Source organism: Colletotrichum chrysophilum, assembly GCF_026319265.1.
Source record: "Colletotrichum chrysophilum strain AFK26 chromosome Unknown scaffold_34, whole genome shotgun sequence".
NCBI lineage: Eukaryota > Fungi > Ascomycota > Sordariomycetes > Glomerellales > Glomerellaceae > Colletotrichum > Colletotrichum chrysophilum.
Window position 1 is genome coordinate 47,527 of NW_026517321.1, and position 20,672 is coordinate 68,198.

The 20,672-nt window shown below is 52.6% G+C and overlaps 8 protein-coding genes across 8 annotated transcripts; 4 read left to right on the forward strand and 4 right to left on the reverse strand.

Annotated features, from left to right (window-relative positions):
- Positions 1 to 377: 377 nt before the first annotated feature.
- GUF1 (Translation factor guf1 mitochondrial) lies at positions 378 to 1,786 on the forward strand (the record flags this gene model as incomplete). The annotated part of the gene is made up of 4 exons (XM_053178007.1): positions 378 to 1,027; positions 1,089 to 1,271; positions 1,327 to 1,514; positions 1,575 to 1,786. 4 exons carry the CDS (start codon positions 378 to 380, stop codon positions 1,784 to 1,786), a joined length of 1,233 nt encoding a protein of 410 aa, XP_053037966.1.
- Positions 1,787 to 2,058: 272 nt separating this feature from the next.
- Positions 2,059 to 2,610, reverse strand: COL26b_005152 (uncharacterized protein; the record flags this gene model as incomplete). The annotated part of the gene is made up of 2 exons (XM_053178008.1): positions 2,059 to 2,487; positions 2,575 to 2,610. 2 exons carry the CDS (start codon positions 2,608 to 2,610, stop codon positions 2,059 to 2,061), a joined length of 465 nt encoding a protein of 154 aa, XP_053037967.1.
- Positions 2,611 to 3,377: 767 nt separating this feature from the next.
- COL26b_005153 (uncharacterized protein) lies at positions 3,378 to 5,257 on the forward strand (the record flags this gene model as incomplete). Its single annotated transcript, XM_053178009.1, has 3 exons — positions 3,378 to 3,404; positions 3,460 to 3,508; positions 3,567 to 5,257. The coding sequence occupies 3 exons, from the start codon at positions 3,378 to 3,380 to the stop codon at positions 5,255 to 5,257; spliced, it is 1,767 nt and encodes a 588-aa protein (XP_053037968.1).
- A 240-nt stretch (positions 5,258 to 5,497) lies between these two features.
- Positions 5,498 to 6,143, reverse strand: COL26b_005154 (uncharacterized protein; the record flags this gene model as incomplete). The annotated part of the gene is made up of 3 exons (XM_053178010.1): positions 5,498 to 5,814; positions 5,947 to 5,980; positions 6,039 to 6,143. The coding sequence occupies 3 exons, from the start codon at positions 6,141 to 6,143 to the stop codon at positions 5,498 to 5,500; spliced, it is 456 nt and encodes a 151-aa protein (XP_053037969.1).
- A 560-nt stretch (positions 6,144 to 6,703) lies between these two features.
- COL26b_005155 (uncharacterized protein) lies at positions 6,704 to 7,052 on the forward strand (the record flags this gene model as incomplete). The annotated part of the gene is made up of 2 exons (XM_053178011.1): positions 6,704 to 6,799; positions 6,879 to 7,052. The coding sequence occupies 2 exons, from the start codon at positions 6,704 to 6,706 to the stop codon at positions 7,050 to 7,052; spliced, it is 270 nt and encodes an 89-aa protein (XP_053037970.1).
- Positions 7,053 to 7,639: 587 nt separating this feature from the next.
- Positions 7,640 to 11,520, reverse strand: RPB2 (DNA-directed RNA polymerase II subunit RPB2; the record flags this gene model as incomplete). Its single annotated transcript, XM_053178012.1, has 3 exons — positions 7,640 to 7,802; positions 7,853 to 9,081; positions 9,133 to 11,520. The coding sequence occupies 3 exons, from the start codon at positions 11,518 to 11,520 to the stop codon at positions 7,640 to 7,642; spliced, it is 3,780 nt and encodes a 1,259-aa protein (XP_053037971.1).
- Positions 11,521 to 13,189: 1,669 nt separating this feature from the next.
- COL26b_005157 (uncharacterized protein) lies at positions 13,190 to 14,695 on the reverse strand (the record flags this gene model as incomplete). Its single annotated transcript, XM_053178013.1, has 1 exon — positions 13,190 to 14,695. One exon carries the CDS (start codon positions 14,693 to 14,695, stop codon positions 13,190 to 13,192), a length of 1,506 nt encoding a protein of 501 aa, XP_053037972.1.
- A 1,794-nt stretch (positions 14,696 to 16,489) lies between these two features.
- Positions 16,490 to 17,578, forward strand: COL26b_005158 (uncharacterized protein; the record flags this gene model as incomplete). Its single annotated transcript, XM_053178014.1, has 4 exons — positions 16,490 to 16,540; positions 16,603 to 16,690; positions 16,760 to 16,998; positions 17,402 to 17,578. 4 exons carry the CDS (start codon positions 16,490 to 16,492, stop codon positions 17,576 to 17,578), a joined length of 555 nt encoding a protein of 184 aa, XP_053037973.1.
- Positions 17,579 to 20,672: the final 3,094 nt, after the last annotated feature.

Sequence of the window (20,672 nt, forward strand, 5' to 3'; positions counted from 1 at the left end):
AAGAAGAGGATTATCTGCTACATCTCGTTGATACACCTGGGCATGTGGACTTTCGCGCCGAGGTGACGCGATCCTACGCCAGTTGTGGTGGTGCTCTGCTGCTTGTTGATGCAAGCCAGGGCATCCAGGCACAAACAGTATCCAATTTCCATCTGGCTTTCGCGCAGGATCTCGCCTTAATTCCCGTTGTCAACAAAATCGATATGCCGTCCGCCGACGTTTCTAGAGTTCTCGATCAGATGCATACTTCATTCGAATTAGACCCTTCTTCGGCGGTTCTGGTGTCGGCGAAGACTGGCAAGAATGTGCCAAATATTTTACCTGCCGTTGTGGAACAAATACCGCATCCAGTGGGCGATATTTCAAAACCACTCCGCATGTTGCTTGTGGATTCTTGGTACGACAATTTTAGGGGCGTCATACTTTTGGTTCGTGTATTCGATGGCCAGGTTAAAGCTGGCGACAACCTCATCTCCTTTGCCACCGGGCAAAAGTACACTGTTGGCGAAGTCGGTATTCAGTATCCAAACGCCGTCCCGCAAAGTGTTCTCCGCGCCGGCCAAGTTGGCTACATACACTTCAACCCAGGTATGAAGCGTATCCAGGACGCCAAGTTGGGTGATACTTTCACCACAACCGGGTCAGAGGCTGTTGTCGAGCCATACCCTGGCTTTGAAGAGCCGAAACCAATGGTCTTCGTGGCTGCGTTTCCCACTGACCAGAGCGACTATACTCGTCTCGCTGACAGCATCAGTCAGTTAGTGCTCAATGACAGGAGTGTAACATTGCAGAAAGACTATTCTGAGGCTCTTGGCGCGGGCTGGCGCTTGGGGTTCCTTGGTAGCTTGCATTGCTCTGTCTTCCAGGATCGTTTGAAGCAGGAGCATGGCGCTAGCATCATCATTACAGACCCGACTGTACCAACCAAAGTCGGGTGGGCCGACGGGTCTGAGACGATATATCAGAATCCGGCTGAGTTCCCCAGTCAAGACGAGCACCGAATGCGCGGCGCAACAGCATACGAACCGTAAGCATTCTCATTGACTTTACTGCCTGCCCGCCTATATCCCTCTGACAAAGCTACCTAGGTTTGTGACTGCCACGATTACTCTTCCCGAGGAGTACCTCGGTCGTGTCATAGAATTGTGTGAAAGTCAGCGTGGCGAGCAAAAAAGCCTTGAGTTTTTTCACACAACGCAGGTTATCCTCAAGTATGACATCCCTGCAGCCCAGCTTGTCGACGACTTGTTTGGCAAGCTTAAGGGCGTCACGTACGTTGTCTCGAATACCCTAATGATGGAGGTTACAAGCTGACAACTGGAATAGGAAAGGCTATGCGAGCTTGGACTATGAAGAGGCTGGATGGAGGGCGAGTCAGCTCACCAAATTGCAGCTTCTGGTCAACAAACAGCCCGTGGATGCTATCTGCCGGGTGATTCATACCTCTCAGGCTGAGCGTCTTGGTCGGCAGTGGGTCACCAAGTTCAAAGAACACGTCGACCGCCAAATGTTTGGTAAGTCCAATCGGTCCACCATAGCGGTGGGTGAAATAGACTGACCTGTGACTTTCAAAGAGGTCGTCATTCAAGCTGTTGCCGGTAGGCGGATTGTCGCTCGCGAGACCATCAAGCCATTCCGGAAGGACGTGCTTGCGAAACTACACGCCAGCGATATCACTCGTCGGAAGAAACTGTTAGAGAAGCAGAAGGCGGGACGCAAGCGCCTTCGCGCAGTTGGCAATGTCATCATTGACCAGTCTGCTTTCCAGAGTTTTCTTGCCAGATGATTTAGTCTTGCGTCTCTACAGGCCTTGGCGTTCTCTCTGTGGCACCCGAGGACAATCGCCGCGGATCAATTGCGCTACTGATGTACGAATATGTAATTTATAAAAGAACACCCGAATTCACCAACAAACCATGCATCCATCTAATGGCCTGATCTTCGCATGGGGATTATCGGTTGCGATACGGCCTTTCGATAGCAGTTTTGCCTCGGACTCACGCCATCGTAGTTGCTGAGGCACAATCTGAAGCAACCCCGATTTTGACACAGCGAGTCTCAGCTGCTCTGAATGCCTGCAATAGAGTTCTCCAGGACCGGCAAGTCAGAGCCAATGACAACAGGGTCTGTCCAGGATTTACCTAGACCGCCACCGACAGTTGACTGAAGCTGTCGGAGCTCAGGGTTGCTATCAGCTTCATCGCCTTTATAAAGCTCGAATGCTCGGTAGTCGCCATTGAAGAACCAGTGCCCCGTCACCCCGAGTCGCAAGAAACCCGAGTGTGAAACCACAAAAACCAGCTTCTCCTTTCGCTCATAGATGCTGTTGATGGATGATCGAGCTCTTCCGAGAATAGCCTCCTTGGTGTAGGAATACTGGGCTCCAGCAGGAGAAGTCTTGTCTGGGTAGACGGGGTCGACAGAAGAGAAGTCAACGCCAGGGAATTCCACACTCAACTCGGCGATTGAGCTTCCTGTATCACACGGCTTTGCCGAGTTTTCTAGTGATGATTAGATATATTACCTGCAAGACCTTACTGAGCAGGCTTTAAATTCAAGTGCGATTACACCTACCTTGCCATCGAGCATCAGCTTGAATTGGCACCCCATTCTTGATCAACCAATCGAGCGAGAGGAGGGCTGTCTGGATAGTCCGCCTCATTGGACTGACAATGATGATGGCATCCGTCTCGTCGGCAAAATTTTGGGAAAGATTCTGACGTAGCTCCTTGCATTGTTCTACACCCAGTGATGAGAGCTCAGGGTCATGGATCGAGTAGTTCTGTGCCCATGTGTTAGTACAAAGTAAGAGGAGCTTATCAAGAGGACTACTCATCATCAACGTTGTGCAGTGCCTGGGCATGACGAATGAGCACGACTGTGGGCGCCATACTAGCCAAATTATGTCAAACAAAGAAGTGCATGGCACGCGCAACAACTTCCCCGTGTACAGTTGGTCTCGTCAGTTTGCAAGGTCAATTCTACGGTGATACTGGAATTGGAACCGGGTCAGAAGTGGTCCAGTATTCCGGTAGCGGACCGGTGCTGCTCCGGAAAATGATAACTTAGGCACCTAAGGTCCTCAGGCTTATAGAGTATTCAGTGCCCAGGTACGTACTTATCCGTACCCGTTACTCATGGGGGCCCCTGTCATGCCCCACTGGGCTGCAGGTCTGCGACCTAGGTAAGGTACGGTAGGCCGGCGCGCCTTGGAGCTCCAGCAATTACCTGCACCGTCACCTGGTTCGATCGTTACACGACTCTCCAATCTTTCACGAGGCTCCTTCGAAGTTGCGCTCACGTTGACGCGCGGCTGTTAGTTTCCTGTGCGGTTTCATTTCGAGCGCCTTTGAAGAGCCTATCGCTGCCTGGCAAAGATGACCGATGTTGATAACCTATTCAAAGTAAGACTGTCGCTCGGACTGCGCCTGGTTTTCACTTCTCAACTGACGGAAACAGAGCTCCGGCGGCGTTGGCAAAAGGAAGCTTGATGCTGTACGAGACCCAAGTAAGCAACCGCCCTACCAGATAGTGATCTTCCTGTGGTCAGGACTGACACACGACAGATGAAATATACAAGTCGGCCAAATTGAGCGCCAGCGAGTCTATAAGTCGGCATGCGCAAGTGGAAGAAGAAGCCGATGATGATGATATCGCCGGACCTGCTCCCCCACCCGACGACGACGCGGACGACTACGGGCCCGAAATGCCCCCGGACGAGGATGATGAAGGCCGATTCTTCGGCGGAGGGATCACAAAACAAGAATCCGAAATACTGGACTACGTGGACGGCCGCGGCGAGAACTCGGCCACTTCTGAGAAGATCGACGCTGCTTGGGTCAGAAAAGCTGCCCTGAATTTCGAAAAGCGAATCACGAAGAACGCCGAGTTGCGCGCCAAGTTTGCCAACGAACCCCAAAAGTTCATCGAGAGCGAGGCAGATCTCGATGCCGCCATCAAGGATCTCTCCATCTTAGCAGAGCATCCCGACCTGTACCCTCAATTCGTCAAGTTGGGCTGTGTTGATAGTCTTGCCGGGCTACTGACACATGAAAACACCGACATCGCCATTGACGCTGTCGAAATTATCGGTGAGCTCACTGACGAAGACGTTTATGCGTCTGACGACGACTGGGATATGCTGGTGGATGCGCTGTTGAAGGCAGACCTGGTTAGCCTTCTCGTGTCAAACTTCTCTCGCCTGAATGAAGATGATGAGTCCGACCGCAGCGGGGTGTACCATGCACTTGGCGTCCTAGAGAACCTCCTGTCTAAGAAGACGAACGCGGAAACAGTTGGTAGGGACGAGACGTTGATCAAGTGGCTGTTGGAGAGGGCCCAGCGTAAGGAGTCCCCCGTATCCCAGAACAAACAGTACGCTACAGAGCTGTTGGATATCATCGCGCACACATCGACAATAACGCGCCGTCGGCTGGCAGAGCTGGACGCCGTCGATGTATTGCTGCAACTGGTATCGGCTTATCGCAAACGCGACCCAGAGAAAGGCGGCGAGGAGGAAGAGTACATGGAGAATCTCTTCAACGCATTAGTCTGCATTGTTGATGAGCCGGAAGGCAAATTCAAATTCCTCGAAGCAGAAGGCATCGAACTGTGCTTGATCATGCTCAAGGAAGGTAAGATGAGCAAGCAACCGTCGATGCGACTTCTTGTGCATAGTGTCAGCGGAGATATGAGCGGCGAGGTTTGCCGGAAGATTGTTGAAGCCGGTGGCCTGAAGATTCTCTTCACCTTGTTCAAGAAGACTACACAGCAGCGCATGATTATGGAGAGCTTATTTGACATCTTCAGATCTCTCTTGCGGTTTCTTCCCGCCAACTCGGCCGAGAGGATCCGGACGCTGGCGAAGTTTGTCGAGAGGGAGTACGAGAAGTTGGACCGACTCTACGACTGCAGGAGGACATACAAGTCGATGCTCGACGTAGCCGACCAGGAAATTCAAAAAGAACGAAGCAGAATGAGCGCGGACGATGCAGAACTCTCCGAAGGAGAATGGTTCCTGAAAAGGATCGACGAAGGCCTTTACAGTGTGTGGGCTATCGATGTCATCCTCGCATGGCTCGCCGCGGAGGATGCCGGTGCCAAGAGGCGGATACAAAAGCTGCTGGGTAAGGATGGTCAAGACCTGGCGGCTGTGAGAGCTACATTGCAGGAGTATCGGGAAGACTTGGATCTGGAAAAGCCCCAACACAAGGACTTGGCGGAGATGCTCACGACATTGATGGACTTTTTACAGTGAAGCAAATGAACTAGGTGTAATTATACAGCTATGGAGTGATGCGGTGTGTTTCTCTGGAAGTCTGGAAACATCTCTCTCCGACCAGTTGCATGACATCGGTTGATTTTTCTTAACAGTGCCATTCTCTACCTGTTTCTACAACCCCTTCACGACAGTCGTCGATTTCGAGCCCGATGCGTTTTCCATTGCACTCCCGTCATGTTGATGTGTCTATAAGCCGCGTGGCGTATTGGTATTGCCTCATGCGGCGCTTGGAGGGACTGGTTTGACCTCAAAAACGGCTTTCAAGAGATCGGCAACGACCTTATCCTGGCTCTTCTTTCCAGCATCCTTGATCTCCTTGATCTTGCCCTCGGCCTCCTTGTTCGCCTCGTCCTCGGCCTGCTTGTTGCCCTGGGTATGCTTCAAATCGTTAGTATACTCACATGCCCTTTGACGAGGCTTGCAAAGTCGTACCTCAGACTCGAACTTCTTGAACTCGTCCTCCTTGGAGTTGCGATAAGCTTCAATCTCCTTCTTGGCTTCGTCGCGGGCTTCCTTCACTCGCTTGGTTCGGACTATAGCATCTCAGGGTGAGCAAGCGGGCATTCAGCGCATCAGTTGGTTATGTACATACACTCGCGGGCTGGAAGTGACATGTTAGCAGAGGCATTGGGGGTGTGGGAGGGAGGGGTTTGAATCTGACGTACCTTTCTGGACAATCTTGGAAGCCTCCCGCTCGGCCTATGTTCTTGTGATCAGTGGCGTATTCGTGTAGAAGGCCATAGAGAGATGCGCCTACGTCGAGGAGGGTCTGGATACCCGCCGAATTCTGGGCCGACTGTGAGTACATTAGCACGCTGTCCTCCAAAGGAATGACGTCCGCGGCGGCTGTCGCGCTCACCATCGTGTTTGGCTGTTATCAGCTGCAACGTTCAGCTGCAACCAGGATATGTCGAAGGGTAAGTGAATCTGAGGTACGTGTAGGTGATTGGGCGGAGTAGAGATGTCGGATGAAACAGATCGTGATAGTTGTGTTGCTGAGGACGACGTTGTCGACGCTGAGTGCAGGTCCGGTAGGTCAGAGGAGCAGGAAGGTACGTAGCTAAGGTTGTACTGCACCGCCACAGCCTGAAGCGCGCCATGTAAAGGTACTCACACGGCGTTGCAGGCATCTGGATGTTGCCCCACATGAGTTCCTAGGTAGGTAGGTAGGTACCTGCCTCCATAGCTCTGCCGCGGCCTGTGCTTGTCCACGGTGAGGTGCCTGGCTTCGATCGAAAAGTCTTATCTTATCAGAGGCCGCAACCAACCGACATCACTTTCGCCAGGTTTGCGGACGACGGTCAAATCCCGACATAAGGCCACTTTCTCCTGGGGTTTGCAACTCGCAGTGCTTTCACTCGCGCAGGAATTTAATTCTAGATCTGGATATCACGGGAATTCGCAATCGCTACTCTGCGGATCATGTCTCGGGCCTCTAAGCTCACTCTTGCGGCGACTTCGTTGTTTGCCGCCAGTACCATCATCGTCGTACATTTCCAGCAAAAGTTCGAGAAGGAGGTAGGCTGCCCGTCCCGATGATTCCCAAAACACCCCTAGTGAATCGAAGGTTATGAAGACTAAACGTTCCATGCTGTAGGCTATGCACCAAGGCGTTGTGCGCGACATAGAATTACAGCGCGTCAAGAAAGAGCGACAGCTTGATTTCGACATCCAGCGTGCTCTCGAGGAAGAATACAAGCGAGAGCAAACAGTTCGAGACGCCACAATACCACCTATCGTCGGTGCCGGTGGTGGTGGCAATGGCTCCTGATGATGGAACTTGCAGTTAAAAGGATTTGTCAAGAATAAAGTCGCCATGCAGCCGTGCAACGAAACATTCCGTCCACACCTAATTGCTGAAGCTACATATGGCAAAGGACCGATGGAAAAGCCAAGCTATTTGGTGGCGGGAATACGGGAGCGCATAGAGAGATACCCGGAGGTTTGGCGCATTCTTGCGTACCTAGAGGTCCTGCCATCGGCTTTTGTAGGTTCAGGTGTTCCTCGAACGACCGTCGACACCACCTAGTTGCAAAGTGAGTTTGTTTGGTATCACATTATGTACTATATCTCTTCACCTTCCCATTTGCACCAAAAATGCTCAGGGTCCAGGCAGCAATGATATTTTCAACTGCCTATATCTTGTTTTTTTAATGTCCCGTTTGTAGTACAAATCGTTAGTACAAAACCATATGAGGGCTGAATTGCCAGTCTGTCGTCCGCCAAGAATTCGGAACGGGGCCCTCCAATGACACCAACCCATCAAGACGCCGAACGCAACCAACCACTGCGCTTCCCAACCTGAGAAGTCTTCTCACGTTCATCAACATGCCACACCACCATAGAAAGCCCTTTGTTTTACCGAATGGACACGCCCGATCTGTTGGTGAACATGCGCGCTGCAATGTTCATGGATTGCAGTTCCTGGAAGAGCAGCTTGGCCGCGTAGGGAATATGGATTTGTGCAATCTTGGTCTTATTCTTGCAGGGTCGGCACTCGAATGACTGCTTCGAGAGGTTTCTATTTCAAGTAAGCATGACATCTTAAGCTTTCGTGAGGGAGCAACTTACGCAATGGGTGTCATCAATCCGCAAATCTCGCATACGTGGACTCGGAAAGCATCGGAAACTTCGAATAATCTTTCCTTAAGGAAAGACGCAGCACCGTGTGCAATCATGCAATCACGCTCCATCTCGCCGAACCGCAGACCACCATCACGAGCACGACCTTCGACTGGCTGTCTAGTCATAATCTGGACTGGACCACGCGCACGAGCGTGAATTTTGTCGTCGACCATGTGACGCAAGCGCTGATAGTAGGTCGGGCCAAAGAAGACTTGAGCACGCAACTTTCTGCCCGTATGGCCCTGGTACATGATCTCAAAGCCTCTTGATTGGTAGCCTTGGTCACGAAGAAGTTGTGAAACCGAGTCGACGGTCACGTCCGTAAATGGTGTGGCGTCGCCCTCCATGCCTTTCAGGGTTGACACCTTGCTTAGCAGACACTCGATCAAATGAGCAATAGTCATACGGGAGGGGATAGCGTGGGGGTTGATGATGATGTCGGGGGTGATGCCCTCAGCGGTGAAGGGCATGTCCTCTTGGCGATATGTGACACCGATCGTACCCTTCTGACCATGGCGGGACGCAAACTTGTCACCAATCTGAGGAATCTTGGTAGTCCTGACACGGACCTTGACGTAGCGGAGACCATCCTGGTTGGTCGTAATAATGACCGAGTCCACAATGCCGTTCTCTGTACTGCGAAGAGGCGTCGATGCGTCACGCTTGACATGCTGTGTTGTTTTCTGGCCTAACTCCTGGTTGTCAGGGTTGATTGGGGACGTCTTGCCGATGATGATGTCCTCTCCAGAAACACGGACACCCGGTGCAACAATACCATCGTCGTCGAGCTTATCGTAGGTACCGTGCTTCAAACGGAGGGTGTCGCTCCTGAACGGCTTCTCAAATTGCTCGACCAAGTTGATACCAACGCGCTTTTCGCAGTCCGTGTAGGACCTGAAGAAGAGACTCCTGAACAGGCCACGGTCGATGCTGCTCTGATTCATAATCACGGAATCTTCCTGGTTGTAGCCCGAGTAGCAAGCAATGGCGACGATGGCATTTTGACCGGCAGGAAGCTCTCGGAACTTCAAGAATTCCATAGAGCGGGTCGTGGCGAGCGGCTTCTGAGGATAGTACAGGATGTTTGCCATCGTGTCCATCCTGCGAGAATAGTTTGTCAGGAAAAAGCCCATGGCTTGCTTTCCCATGGCCGATTGATAAGTATTACGAGGAGACTAGGAAATTGTTAGTGCGCCCACATGCAGCTGCTTAGACCTGTAACGTACCTGGTTGTGATCAGGGAAGGGAATGATGCTGGCACAGATACCCAGCAGCATACTGGGGTGAATTTCGCAATGCGTGTACATGTGCGTCGTTGGGTTGATCTTTGTCTTCAGTCGCCGGTTTCGGTCGTCCGCGTTATCTTCTTCAATGACTTGTCCCTGTTTCTGCAGTCGGTATATCTCCAAGTCCTCGGGCGTCATACAGATCATGGCCGTCTCTTCTTCTTCCGCGTCGAGATATTCAATGACTCCGCTATGAGCCAACGTTTCCCAGGTGATCTTGTCGTTTGGATTATCGGGCGGGTTTTCTTGTTGATCACGCATCTCGTTGACTGTTCCTTTCTGCAAAACCAGGGAGCCCTGAGGGACGATACCTGTCGGACTTTGTTCCACGACGAACACCGGTCTCATCACTCGACCAGCATCCGAAAAAATTTTGAACTCGCGGTCTCGAATGTCACGTACCAGAGAGACCTCATGGGAAATGACGTTTCGTCGACGAGTTCCCTGGACATCCGGTACGAGAATTCTAGGGTCCTGGTGAACTCCCACCCACACTCCGTTGAGGAAAACCTTGGTGGCGTTGGGGTATCTCAGTGGCTCATACTCTTCAAGCACTTCCATGCCTCGTTGAATCATGTAGTCAATGATGGGCTCGGCGGGTGTGCCGACACTGACATAGCACATGAGCGAAAGATTCTTCACGAGACCACAAGCTTGTCCTTCGGGCGTTTCGGCGGGACAAACCAGACCCCAGTGAGTATTGTGGAGTTGTCGTGGCTTTGCCAGCTTGCCATCACGGCCGATGGGGGTGTTCGTACGACGCAAATGAGAGAGGGTAGATGCGAAAGTGTAGCGATTCAACACCTGAGACACACCGGCCGTTGAGCTTGCAGCCTTCTTCTGGTCTCCCCAGTTACCCGTGGCCAAAGAATACTTCAATCCATTGGACAGAGTTTGGGGTTTGACACCGAGCGTCAGGCTGAACTGTCGGTTGGATTCAACACAACGCTTGAGGTGGCCGGAAAGCTCCTGGTTCATGCGGCGAACGATATTGCGGAACAATTTGGCAAGCAGAGGACCAGCAAGATCGAGACGCTTCTTGCCAAAATGATCGCGGTCGTCAGTGTCGCGTCGTCCAAGAGCGCATTGAAGCAATTTGTGAACCATATAGCCCAAAAAGAAAGCCTTGCGGGTTTCGCTACCCTCGCTTTGGGAGATGTGCGGCAGAGTCTCCTTTTGCAAAATGTCCTTCGCCGTCCTCACACGCTTCTCGCGCGGAATGTTATGGTTACTTCCTCGCTTACCGATGAAGTCGAGAGCAACCTCCCTGTCCTGAATGCAAAAGGCCTCCTCAATGCAGGGTCGCAGCATCTCGAGCATCTGGCTGTCATTTCGATCATAGCAAATATGATTTAGAATATCCTCATCGGACACCACTCCCAGCGCTCGAAAGACAATAGCGATTGGCAGATCGGACTTGACGTAAGGGAGACTGCAGTGAATGGTCTGACCATATCCGCCCTTCGCAGCGTCTCCCTTGCTGTAAAGCTTCAACATCATGCTCGAAATGAGGCGTGAACCCTTCTCAAGTGCACTGCGAATCTCGGCAGTGTACGAATAGGGACTTGGCTGGGCTTTCTTGAAAACTTGGACGATATTTGCCGCAGATCGCTCTTGGGCAATGAGAACCTTCTCACTGCCGTTGATGATGAAATAGCCACCTTGGTCGTACGGACATTCGTTCAGCATGAAGAGATCGTCCTCCTGCTCACTACTCAAGTGACAAATCTTTGACTTCACCATAATGGGCATACGCCCGATGAAGATCATGTCCTTCATATCGTCGGACTTGTTCTTGTCTGCACCGTAGTCCTCTCCACTCTCCTCTTCCTCCCATTCGAGCTTGGTGGGATGCTCACCAGTGTTGGCAAGCTCTTCTTGTTGTTCTTCGTCGAGCTCGTTCAGCGGTATGGGCTTCTCAACCGCAATAGATACCTTCTTCGTAATTTTGACGTACAGAGGGCTGGCATAAGTGAGGTTTCGGTCGCGACATTCGTACGGCAGAAGGGTCGTGACCTTGCCATCAGCTTCGGTGATGGACGGCCGCGAGACCATGACGGTCCCAAACTTGACCTCATATCGGCGAAGGGCAATAACCTTGTCGCTGTCCGACATAGGATTCGGTTGGTCGAGGGTGATTTGTGAATACTCATCGATGAGTTCTTGAACAGTGGAAGATGTAAATTCGTCGAAGGAGTCCACCTGCTGCGAAACCAAACCCTTGGACTCGAAGAATGATGAGATCACCGTCCAACAATCCTCGGGAGTGATGCTTTCATCTTCCTCGACGTAGCCATCGTAGTCGTATTCGTCGTATGCGTCAGCCATGTTGGCGGAGTGTGAAGGTATTTCGGGGTATGATCTTTTGAGATTGCTTTCGTAGGTTAGGGGGCAGGCCGTATGTAGCACTCCGATGCTGAAGTGATTTGGTGACGGATGCGCGACGGTTGGGTGTACGGAGGCGGCAGGAACGTTGGTGGTGAGGCAAAGGACGAGGTCCAACCGGGCGATATTTGAAGGAAGCGACTCGAGGCTTGCTTGGTGCCGGGGTTGCGATCGATCCGAAAAGAGGAGCGAAAGGGAGTCGACGGTGATTAAGAATCACGACACAGAGCCCAGGCGGATTTGCCTCCCTCGCACAGCAGGAGCATTCGCAAGCCGGGGGACGAAAGACAAGTCCGAACGTTCGCGAATCAAGTGCTTCAAGGGCGTGTGAGTACGATGGATCGCGACGCAGGCGGGTTGTGGTCGTTGTTATTTCGTTGTTGGTCGAGACAGAGCAAGAGCAGCCTCGCTGGGTGGTGTTTTTTTTTCAGTCTCGTCGCAGGCAGAAGATGTTGATGGGTAGCCTCAAAGTCCTCAGAACGCGGTAGGGGGCGCGCTAGTCTCTTTCAGGACTAGGTAGCCGACTTTACTGCTACTGAGGCAGGCACTGTCGCCACCCAGTGAGCTACACTACCCACCTTATGTAGGGGTCCACAAGAGCTCCTCAGTCACGTGGCTTACCTGACTCAGATACCTGCGTGAACAACAGGTCTTGACCGCCGCCATCCGAGATGCCAGACTTCCAACTCGAGAGTGACTATGAGAGCGAAATGGCTACCCGCAACTGTACTGCCTAATGAAGAATCGGGGCTTTCAATGATCTATCAATGACCGCATGAATTTGAACGAGTGTTGGTCAGATCATCCCTTGGTCGTTATGTCAAAGCCATTTCAAGCAGGTTCTTACCAGTGTCAGTCGACCAAAAAGTCATACTTTCACCTCACTCTCTCCCCGCGTACATGTGACGCTGTTACAAAGTAATGGCATCAAGATCGTTCCGCGCTGTTGTGGTGCCTGGATGTGGGATAGGACCGGCCACATAGATGCATAAGCGAATCTAGGCAGTTTCGAGCTTTTCGATGTTACGGACTGTGAGAGAAGCTGCTGCCCATTCCGGATAAGTATGGCAGGTATTCAAAGTTTGTATGTTATTCCTAGTGCACTCAGCACAATATGTAGGTAGAATTCTGCGTTATCCTTTTTGGCAATACAAGGGCTCCGTCAGTGGTCGAAATGAGTATTCGAACGTCACAAGCTTCGATGCTTTTGTCCCATATCTGGCCTGATTGGCCGGCCACAACAAGGTGTTTGTTTCCGTCGCAACAAGATCTGTGGGGGCCTGCTTAGCCCAAAGCCATACAAGAGTCTCCAGAAATTTGACAGTGTCCGCCAACAGAAACATATATGCTTCTCTCCGCACTCTTTACTCGCAACGTCATCCGGCACTATTGTTAGCAAAAAGGATGCCTGGCATCGCACAGACTTCATGGGCAAGTGTAACGAGCACGGAAAGACCAGGTCACCACGATACACTTCACAGTCTCGGCGGTGGAGGATAATGCGACAAGTATAACATGAATTAAAGTCCTCAAGAGGTACTACGTAAACCTAGCCATGGCAGCGCGTTGGGTTTCACGCCAACTGTTGTCCTCGGCGAGGCAGTCAGTCATGTTAGTAGTGACAAATGCCGCCAATATCATCATCCACAGTCCAGGTACCGGCCAGACCGCTGACCTCAACTTCGACGCCGGGACCAGGCAAGTCTGACTTGCCCAGGAAGAAGTCTCCCTTGCCTTCCGGCTTGTTCGTTCTCTTCATAAAGCGGCGAGTCCATTCCTCGATGGCCGGCTCACCAGTCTCATCTCGCGCCTGTTTCAAGAACGGGATGAGTGCGGTCCCGCCAGTGCCTGTCAATTTCTTATTCTTCCCGGTAGCTTCCAGGTTGTTTCCCTGAGCATTAGATTGGCGCTGCCGCGAAGCGACGGCCAAGTTCATTCGATGGCGTGCGGCCTCAGGGCTTCTCGACCTGCTTCGGGCGCGCACCTCTCGCGAGGGTAGAATGATATAGCGAGTAACGATGGCAATGTGCTTATCACGGAACGCACTCAGCATTGCCAGGCAAGCATCATACGCCAGACAAAGCTGACGATCCTGTTTGTGGCTTTCGACAAATTCGCGGATATTGGCGACACCGGCGACATCCTTGAGAAAGCGTGCATGCGGGCCTGGCATATAGCGACGCATTTCCATGATGAAATTGTGCTGCGGAACAGGAGCTCGAGACTCACGCTCCGACTCGGAGAAGGGATCACGCTTCTCGCCGGTCGGACGATGGTCAACTCCAAGGATGACGTCAAAGAACTGAATGAGACTGCTCTGTGCATTGCTACCGCCGCTGTACTGGCGATAATCCTCCTTGCCGGAGCCGTCGGCGTAGTTGACACCGTCTGGAAGCCCAGCCTCAGCCATGTTTTTGCTGCCTGCGAGAAAGATTCGGATGCGATTGTAGAAAATGTTGGGATCGCAGCTTTCATGCATGCGCTGCAAGATATTGGTCAAATCTGTCATGCGTTCCGCAAAAGCACGCAGGCTATGAGTGACGGTGGCAGCATCTTCTTGGCGAGCGGCAGCAACAGCATCCAGCATGAGCGGGATGATTGGAGCCCCGCGAGCTTCAATAGCCACGGAGACAAGGTAGAACCAGGATTCATCGAGCGAACCGGTGAAGGTGTTCAGGGTGGCTAGGTTCTCGAGATTATCGATGTCTTCGTCGACGAAAAGAGGCTTGAAGTTCCACAGACAGAGGGCAGCGTAGGTGGCTACGGGAGGTAGCTCCAGATGATTGGAAATCTCAAGGAGCGGGATGGTAATGGCCGGGGGCAGCTGGTCGCATGGTTCATCGCCACCCCAAACATACGCGTGTGCCATGAAGCACAGCAGGGAGTAGGCTCTCCGCCATTCTGCGTCATGTTCCAGACCGATGGTGGAGAGGACTGGCAAGCGGTCGACAACCGGGCGAAGGCGACGGCTTAGAACCAGAGCTTGAAGGTTGGCAACAACTGCCTCCCACTTATTATAGTAGGGATCCGGCAGTCGGGTCAACGGCAGAACGTCTGGAAGGAATCCATGTTTTGGCGAGATTCCGTAATCGGACAAGACGGGGATGGGTGGAAGCATAATGAATGCCGGCGCTTAGCTCTCAAGTGTAGGAGAGATTGAAGTGTGATAGAAGCTGACTGAGTTAACGTCGTAGGCTCAGAGTCAACAAATTGAGTGTTGAGAAAGCTGCGCGGCTTATGTGGAGGCACAATGTAAAGTTGATGGTGGCGTGTTTTCGAGACAGTATTTTAACAAGGTCCTGACGCAAGGAGTATCCAGATAATGGCTCTGGAATACTCCTCAGCCGTGCGAAAGATCCTTGGTGTTGCGAGCATTCAATCGGGCAACGGAGTGGGATTACAAAGACTTCTGGGAAGTAGCAGAGAGATCGAACTTGGGGAGTGGGAATGTAAGAAAGGAAAGAAGAGTTGCGAGAGAAGACGTTTATTAATGCGCGCAACAGTCCCCGTTCTGTTGAGTGGGATTGGACGGAGGAAGGAGGGAAGGATGGTGGAAGAAAAAAAAAAAAAAAAAAGGGGCCAGGGTCTTCCCTCGAGACTACAACTGGCTGGCAGCATCCATGGTACGTACACTAAAACACTGTCTTGGAGAAGTAAGTCATTAGCTTAGGCTGAGTGATTTACACATGACATTTTTGTTACCTTGGGAGGGGCTGGCGCTCGAGGTGAAACGTAGGCGGTACATTGTGTACATTTTGCGGATTAGCGGGGTACATTCGGCAACGTCTGATCGCAGACGTGGGATTGCGGCAAGTTGGCAATGCAGCAAAGCAAGCATAAGTGGGTTACATGTCGACTTTGGAGCGCAGTTAGCAGATGAAATGATGGCTACGACTCCTGTCAACCAGATCCCATTCTGCCCGGGCTTCTCTTAGCTTACAAACCAAGAAGGGACATTATTCGGGATTTACCGTAGCGCACTGGACCTGCCTTAGCAACTAGAGCATTCAAAGGGGCGGAAGGATTGGTCAAGGGTAAAGAGCAGGAACATATGAGAAAGCAGTCGCAACCGGGATCACCGGACAATCGAAAGTGGAAGAATTCCAACTCATCGAAGTTGTGCATCCATCCGCATCGTCCGATGCTTGCATGACCCGACCACTATCCAGCTTTACCTTGGTGCCTCCGAGGCCGGCCGGTCCAGCGGGTGTTCCATAGTCCATCAAGTACCTATCTTCCACCGGTGTTAACGTCATTAGAACAACGCCCCGTTCCAAGTTAGATTTGCTGCTGTTGGTTTTTCTATGAAGGAGGCATTACAGGCAATTATCGTCATAAGTTAATTTCAGAAGACTAAACATAGACTTCAATCTTGATAGCACTTAGACACAGGGAATAAGAGCGAAGTTATTCCACTGAGTCGGGTCCACATCCGATACGTCCCGGTCCATCAAGGTCCCAACACTGTGAAAGGCAGCAAGGATCTCTGCAACAGAGCTGGGTAGTATTAGGTAAGGCGCCTAAGGTGCCCCCTCCCCCTACGCTTGTCCACTTCCAGGTTACCGTAGAGGACCTGCGAACACTCGGTACCTTACCTTACCTTACGGAGCTGAACTGCGTCATCTCTCCCCCGATCCCGGGCAAGGTCAATATCGGAATCTCCCAACGACCACCTGCCACTGCTTCCTTCCGCCCCCCTCCGCCCTACCTGTCCGCCGCCCCCATCCCCGACCGCCGACCGTCGACCGTCTGTTCCGGCCGTCTCACGCCTCGCGGTGCACTCGCACCGCTGCATCCGACCCCGTGCTACCGACATGCATTGTCACCGTTCGCATTCCCCCGCCGCCCCCGCTCTTCGCGCTGCCTGAACACTTTCGTTTCTGCTGCCAGATCTCTCCTTCAGAACATCACCATGCCTGTTCAACAGCATGTTCTGAACTGGCTCTATAGTGTTCTCACAAGCGTACATGACGCCTTGTCCCCTCTCGTTCCCCGTCATGTCTTTGCTAACCCGTTCCATCACAGGAGTACCATGACGTAAACCGCACATACAACGATGTCGCCCAAGCTCTGTCGCAGTACCCATCGCTGTCACCGCGAACCGATGTTCACAGTATGACCCCTCTACTCCTCCTTTGTCGCCTCGTCGGCCTCACACAATCGATTCTGACACCGCATCCAGCTTTCGATACCGGCATCTCCGCCCTTCTCCTCCACCTCACAGGCACAGTACCGGTCATCTTCAGAGGCACGACATATCGATTCCCCATCTCAGTATGGGTTCCTCACGCATATCCCCGAGAGGCCCCTTTGGTCTACGTGACCCCCACCGAGTCCATGATGGTTCGTCCTGGCCAACACGTAGATCCTCAAGGCCAGGTCTATCACCCTTACCTGGTGGGCTGGTCCGCGTTCTGGGATGTATGTGTATCCATCCTTCCTGCTCACCTACCCTCCCAGCCTTTCTGACACTTTCCCCTCCAGAAATCTACCATTCTTGACTTCCTAGCAATCCTCCGAGATATATTTGCCAAGGAGCCCCCCGTCATTGCTCGTCCCCAAGGAAGGCAGCCGCCTCCCGTTTCTGCCTCTCCTTCGCAGTCTCACGGCCAAACACCACCGCCCGTGCCCCCACTGCCGCCAGACCTACCTTCTCATGCAACCCATCGTCCGACGACGCAGACGCCCGTGAGCAATTCACATCCTCCTCCACCACCGCCCAAACCGTCTGGCACTGGGCCACCTTATCGCAGCCCTCCGCCTCCTTTGGATGCTAGAAGTGGCCCTCCTCTTCCACCTCTACCACCGGGTGTTGACCGCACAGCCCTCCACGGAAAGCAGCCGGAGCAGCCCCAGAGCCAAGGCTATTCTCGCTATGATTCTGCACCACCTCTACCGCCAGCCGCCATCCCTCAACACCCGCACCATGCTGTGGCGCCGTCTCCGCGATCAACGGGCGAGCTCCCACCTCGGCCGTCGCAGCAGACACGCCCTGACGTGACCCAAAGCCAGTCATCCCTTTCGGATAATCGGTATTCTGCACCCGTCCCGCCTCCTTCGCAGCCCGCCCAGCAGTATGGTGGGCCTCCCCCGGGCTGGCAACCGGCTCCCGGACAATACCAACCGCTGCCGCAACAGCACCCACAACAGCACCCGCCACTGCAGCAGCAAGCGCTCAAGGCGGCACCCCCTCCCGATCTGCTCGATGAACCTCTCACCCTCAGCATTCCGTCTCCATCCTCTGTATCCGCGCCACCAATTCCTCCAAACCCGGAAAAGGACGCACTCTTGCATCAGCTGGCTCAAACGCTCCATTCTCTTCGCCAACGGAGTCGCCAGCAGAACGAGAACAGCATGGCAGGCCTTCAAGCGCAACGCACAGCCATGCTGAACGCCTTCTCAACACTCCAGTCCGAGATGGGCACTATCAGCCAGACATCAGCCCTGCTTCAGTCTAACGCAAATATCCTCGTTGATGCTCTACGGAAGGCCGACACCGTTATTGAAGGCTCCGCTCGTCAAACGGCCCCGGATATTGATGAATTGCTAGTAGCTCCCACCATTGTAGCCAATCAGCTGTACAATCTTGTGGCTGAAGAAAAGGCTTTAGGTGATACCATATTTGTGTTAGGCCGTGCTGTTGAGCGTGGTCGTATATCACCTGCAGTTTTTGCCAAGACAACTCGCTCTTTAGCAAGAGAGTGGTATTTGAAGAAAGCACTGGTGCGCAAGATAGGAAAAGGGATGGGACTAGCAGCATAGCTAGACTATAGTGCTTCTGTTCCTGCATCAAATATAATTTTGACGCCTGTCGTCACGAAACGCACCAAAGACACTCACCCCCCCGCCTCCGACTCGTTTGGTGCCTCCCCCATTCAAGCAGTAATGATGCCGCACATCGACTTCCAAGAGCGCAAACACCACAAAATCCTCTTGGTAGTTCCTACAGACCCATCTCACTTGGAGGCGCGTTACTGCCAGTCCAACTTGTAATACAACCATAGGCTATCTCCTGCCCAATTTAGAAATGCCTGAGTATGCATGCGTTGTGTCGCTCCAGCTCTGTCGATGCTGCCCGTCTCCTCATCAAGATTGATCGCGTTCTGCATCTCATCCACTGATGGGGATCATCTGCTTAGGAAGACCCCATTCAGTCTTGGCTACGACGAGTTTCTCCATGGGCTCCGCTGGTCATCCTCCCTCATTGGTGTTTCATTGCACGTGAACCTCACGTCCTATCTTGAACCGCAAACAGTGCGAGCGGGTATCTCAGCCGAGATGCAGGTTGTCTCGATGATCGGTCCCGTTGTGCATGCTGGGAGATTTCCCAACTGCTCCTTGCATGGAATGCTTTTGAGGTTCGAAATCTCTACCTCGCCGTCTTGTTCTGTGGCTATTGCGGGCATGCTCTTGCGCGCAGGAAGGTCTGGCTGCCATGCTCTCGTCGAATTCAGGCTTGCAGCAGAGATCAACGTCTTATCTTGGGCACTTTTGGCCATTTTTGGGAGCCAAGAGCCGAGCCTGCGACCCGTAGTATTTTCCCCTTTCTGTGGTCGAGAAGTCGTCGGCAGGCCTGGAGAAGCGGCGATCGAGCCATGCCTGTCTTCATGCTTGTCGAGGCTATCATCAGCTGGCTTTCTTTTGTCCCAAGATGCTGATAGTTTCCTCCAAACCTCCCGACCTTGCTTGAAACCTAGGCTTTCGAATTCGAATCGCCGACTAACAGGACGTCTCTCTGGGTGCTCTTCTCTTTCGTCATTGCGCGCAGGAGTCAACGGTAATTTCCTCGGTGTTCCCCGTTTCGGTTCCGATATTTCGAACCTGGAGCGAGAGAGCGACTCGAAGGCGCTGATATGATCTTTCAGCGAGGATCGCGTCGAATCTCTGGAGACCCGGGCACTCTGATATTCTCGCAAATATCGCGGTGGGTCAGGCGAATCAACCATGAAACCCAGCCTGAATTCGCGATCGTAGTCGAATGAATGATTTGGCGCATGAGAACGATGAATGGACTGGTTTCTCTGTGGTCCAGTGTGGCGGCGCTTCAGACGCAAGTTGAGTTGCAGCTCGTCATCTTCCTTGGCAGTCATGTTCAAGAGATTCCGTAGATTAGTGACCCGGCTCTGGACAGTCTTCATCACCGTTCCCCTGACGTTGGGATACGTGACCGCGGTGGCGTTGCCTATGGTGTTGAATTCCGCTTCTCTGCGGGCTTGGTGAGGGGCGTGGATCTGGGCTGGGAAGGATTGCTCTACTGATCCTGGACACTGTAATACACCGTCGTTTTCCCATCCCTCCCCTGACTCCTGATTTGATCGAATATTCGGACTGGGAGGCAGCTCTAGCTGTTCATTCGACGAATGCAGGCTGGCCTCGCGCGAAAACAGTGCATCGATAGCACCAAACAGCTTGCTCCTTGGCTTGATTGCTGTGGTTGCCTTCGATCTGCTTCTTGGAGCCTCACTGCTGTGCATAAGAAGCGGATCGTGGCCGCCGGCTTGTACATCTACTGTAGCTGCGATTTGTTCCCTTGAATTTGTCGAGGCTTGATTGTTTGTATTTTGAAGTCCATTTTGAATCCCAATCTGGGATTTCGAGGCTTCCGAGAGGCTGTCTGACTCCATTGCTGTGGTCCAATATGTCTTGGATCGCCGTAGTTTCATTGTCAACGGCGGGCTTGACCCCGAGAGGCTAGTGCCATACAGGTTGAAAGGCATGCTTGCAGACTTGCTAGGCAGAGTATGACACCCTACGCCCGTGTCAGTAAATGATATCGTCTTCCAAAGCATGAAAAATGGATTATCTTACCCGTCCGAGACTCAAAAATCTGCCGCCTCTCTGCTACAATGTTGTGCATACTCCCCGTCGCAATCCCTACCGCGGTGCTTGGCCCTTTGTCCCTGGATCTTGTGTTGACCATTGTAGATGTGGAAGTATCTGGCATCCACTGTCTCTCCCGATAATGATTATGCCATTCAGGGGCGGATATATCGCCAGACGAGAATTGGCTAGACTCCAGACTTGGATCCATGTTCTCGCCCATCATGTGCTTCGAATGATGTCGAGGTATCTTGCGAGGCGTTCTGGGACCTGCC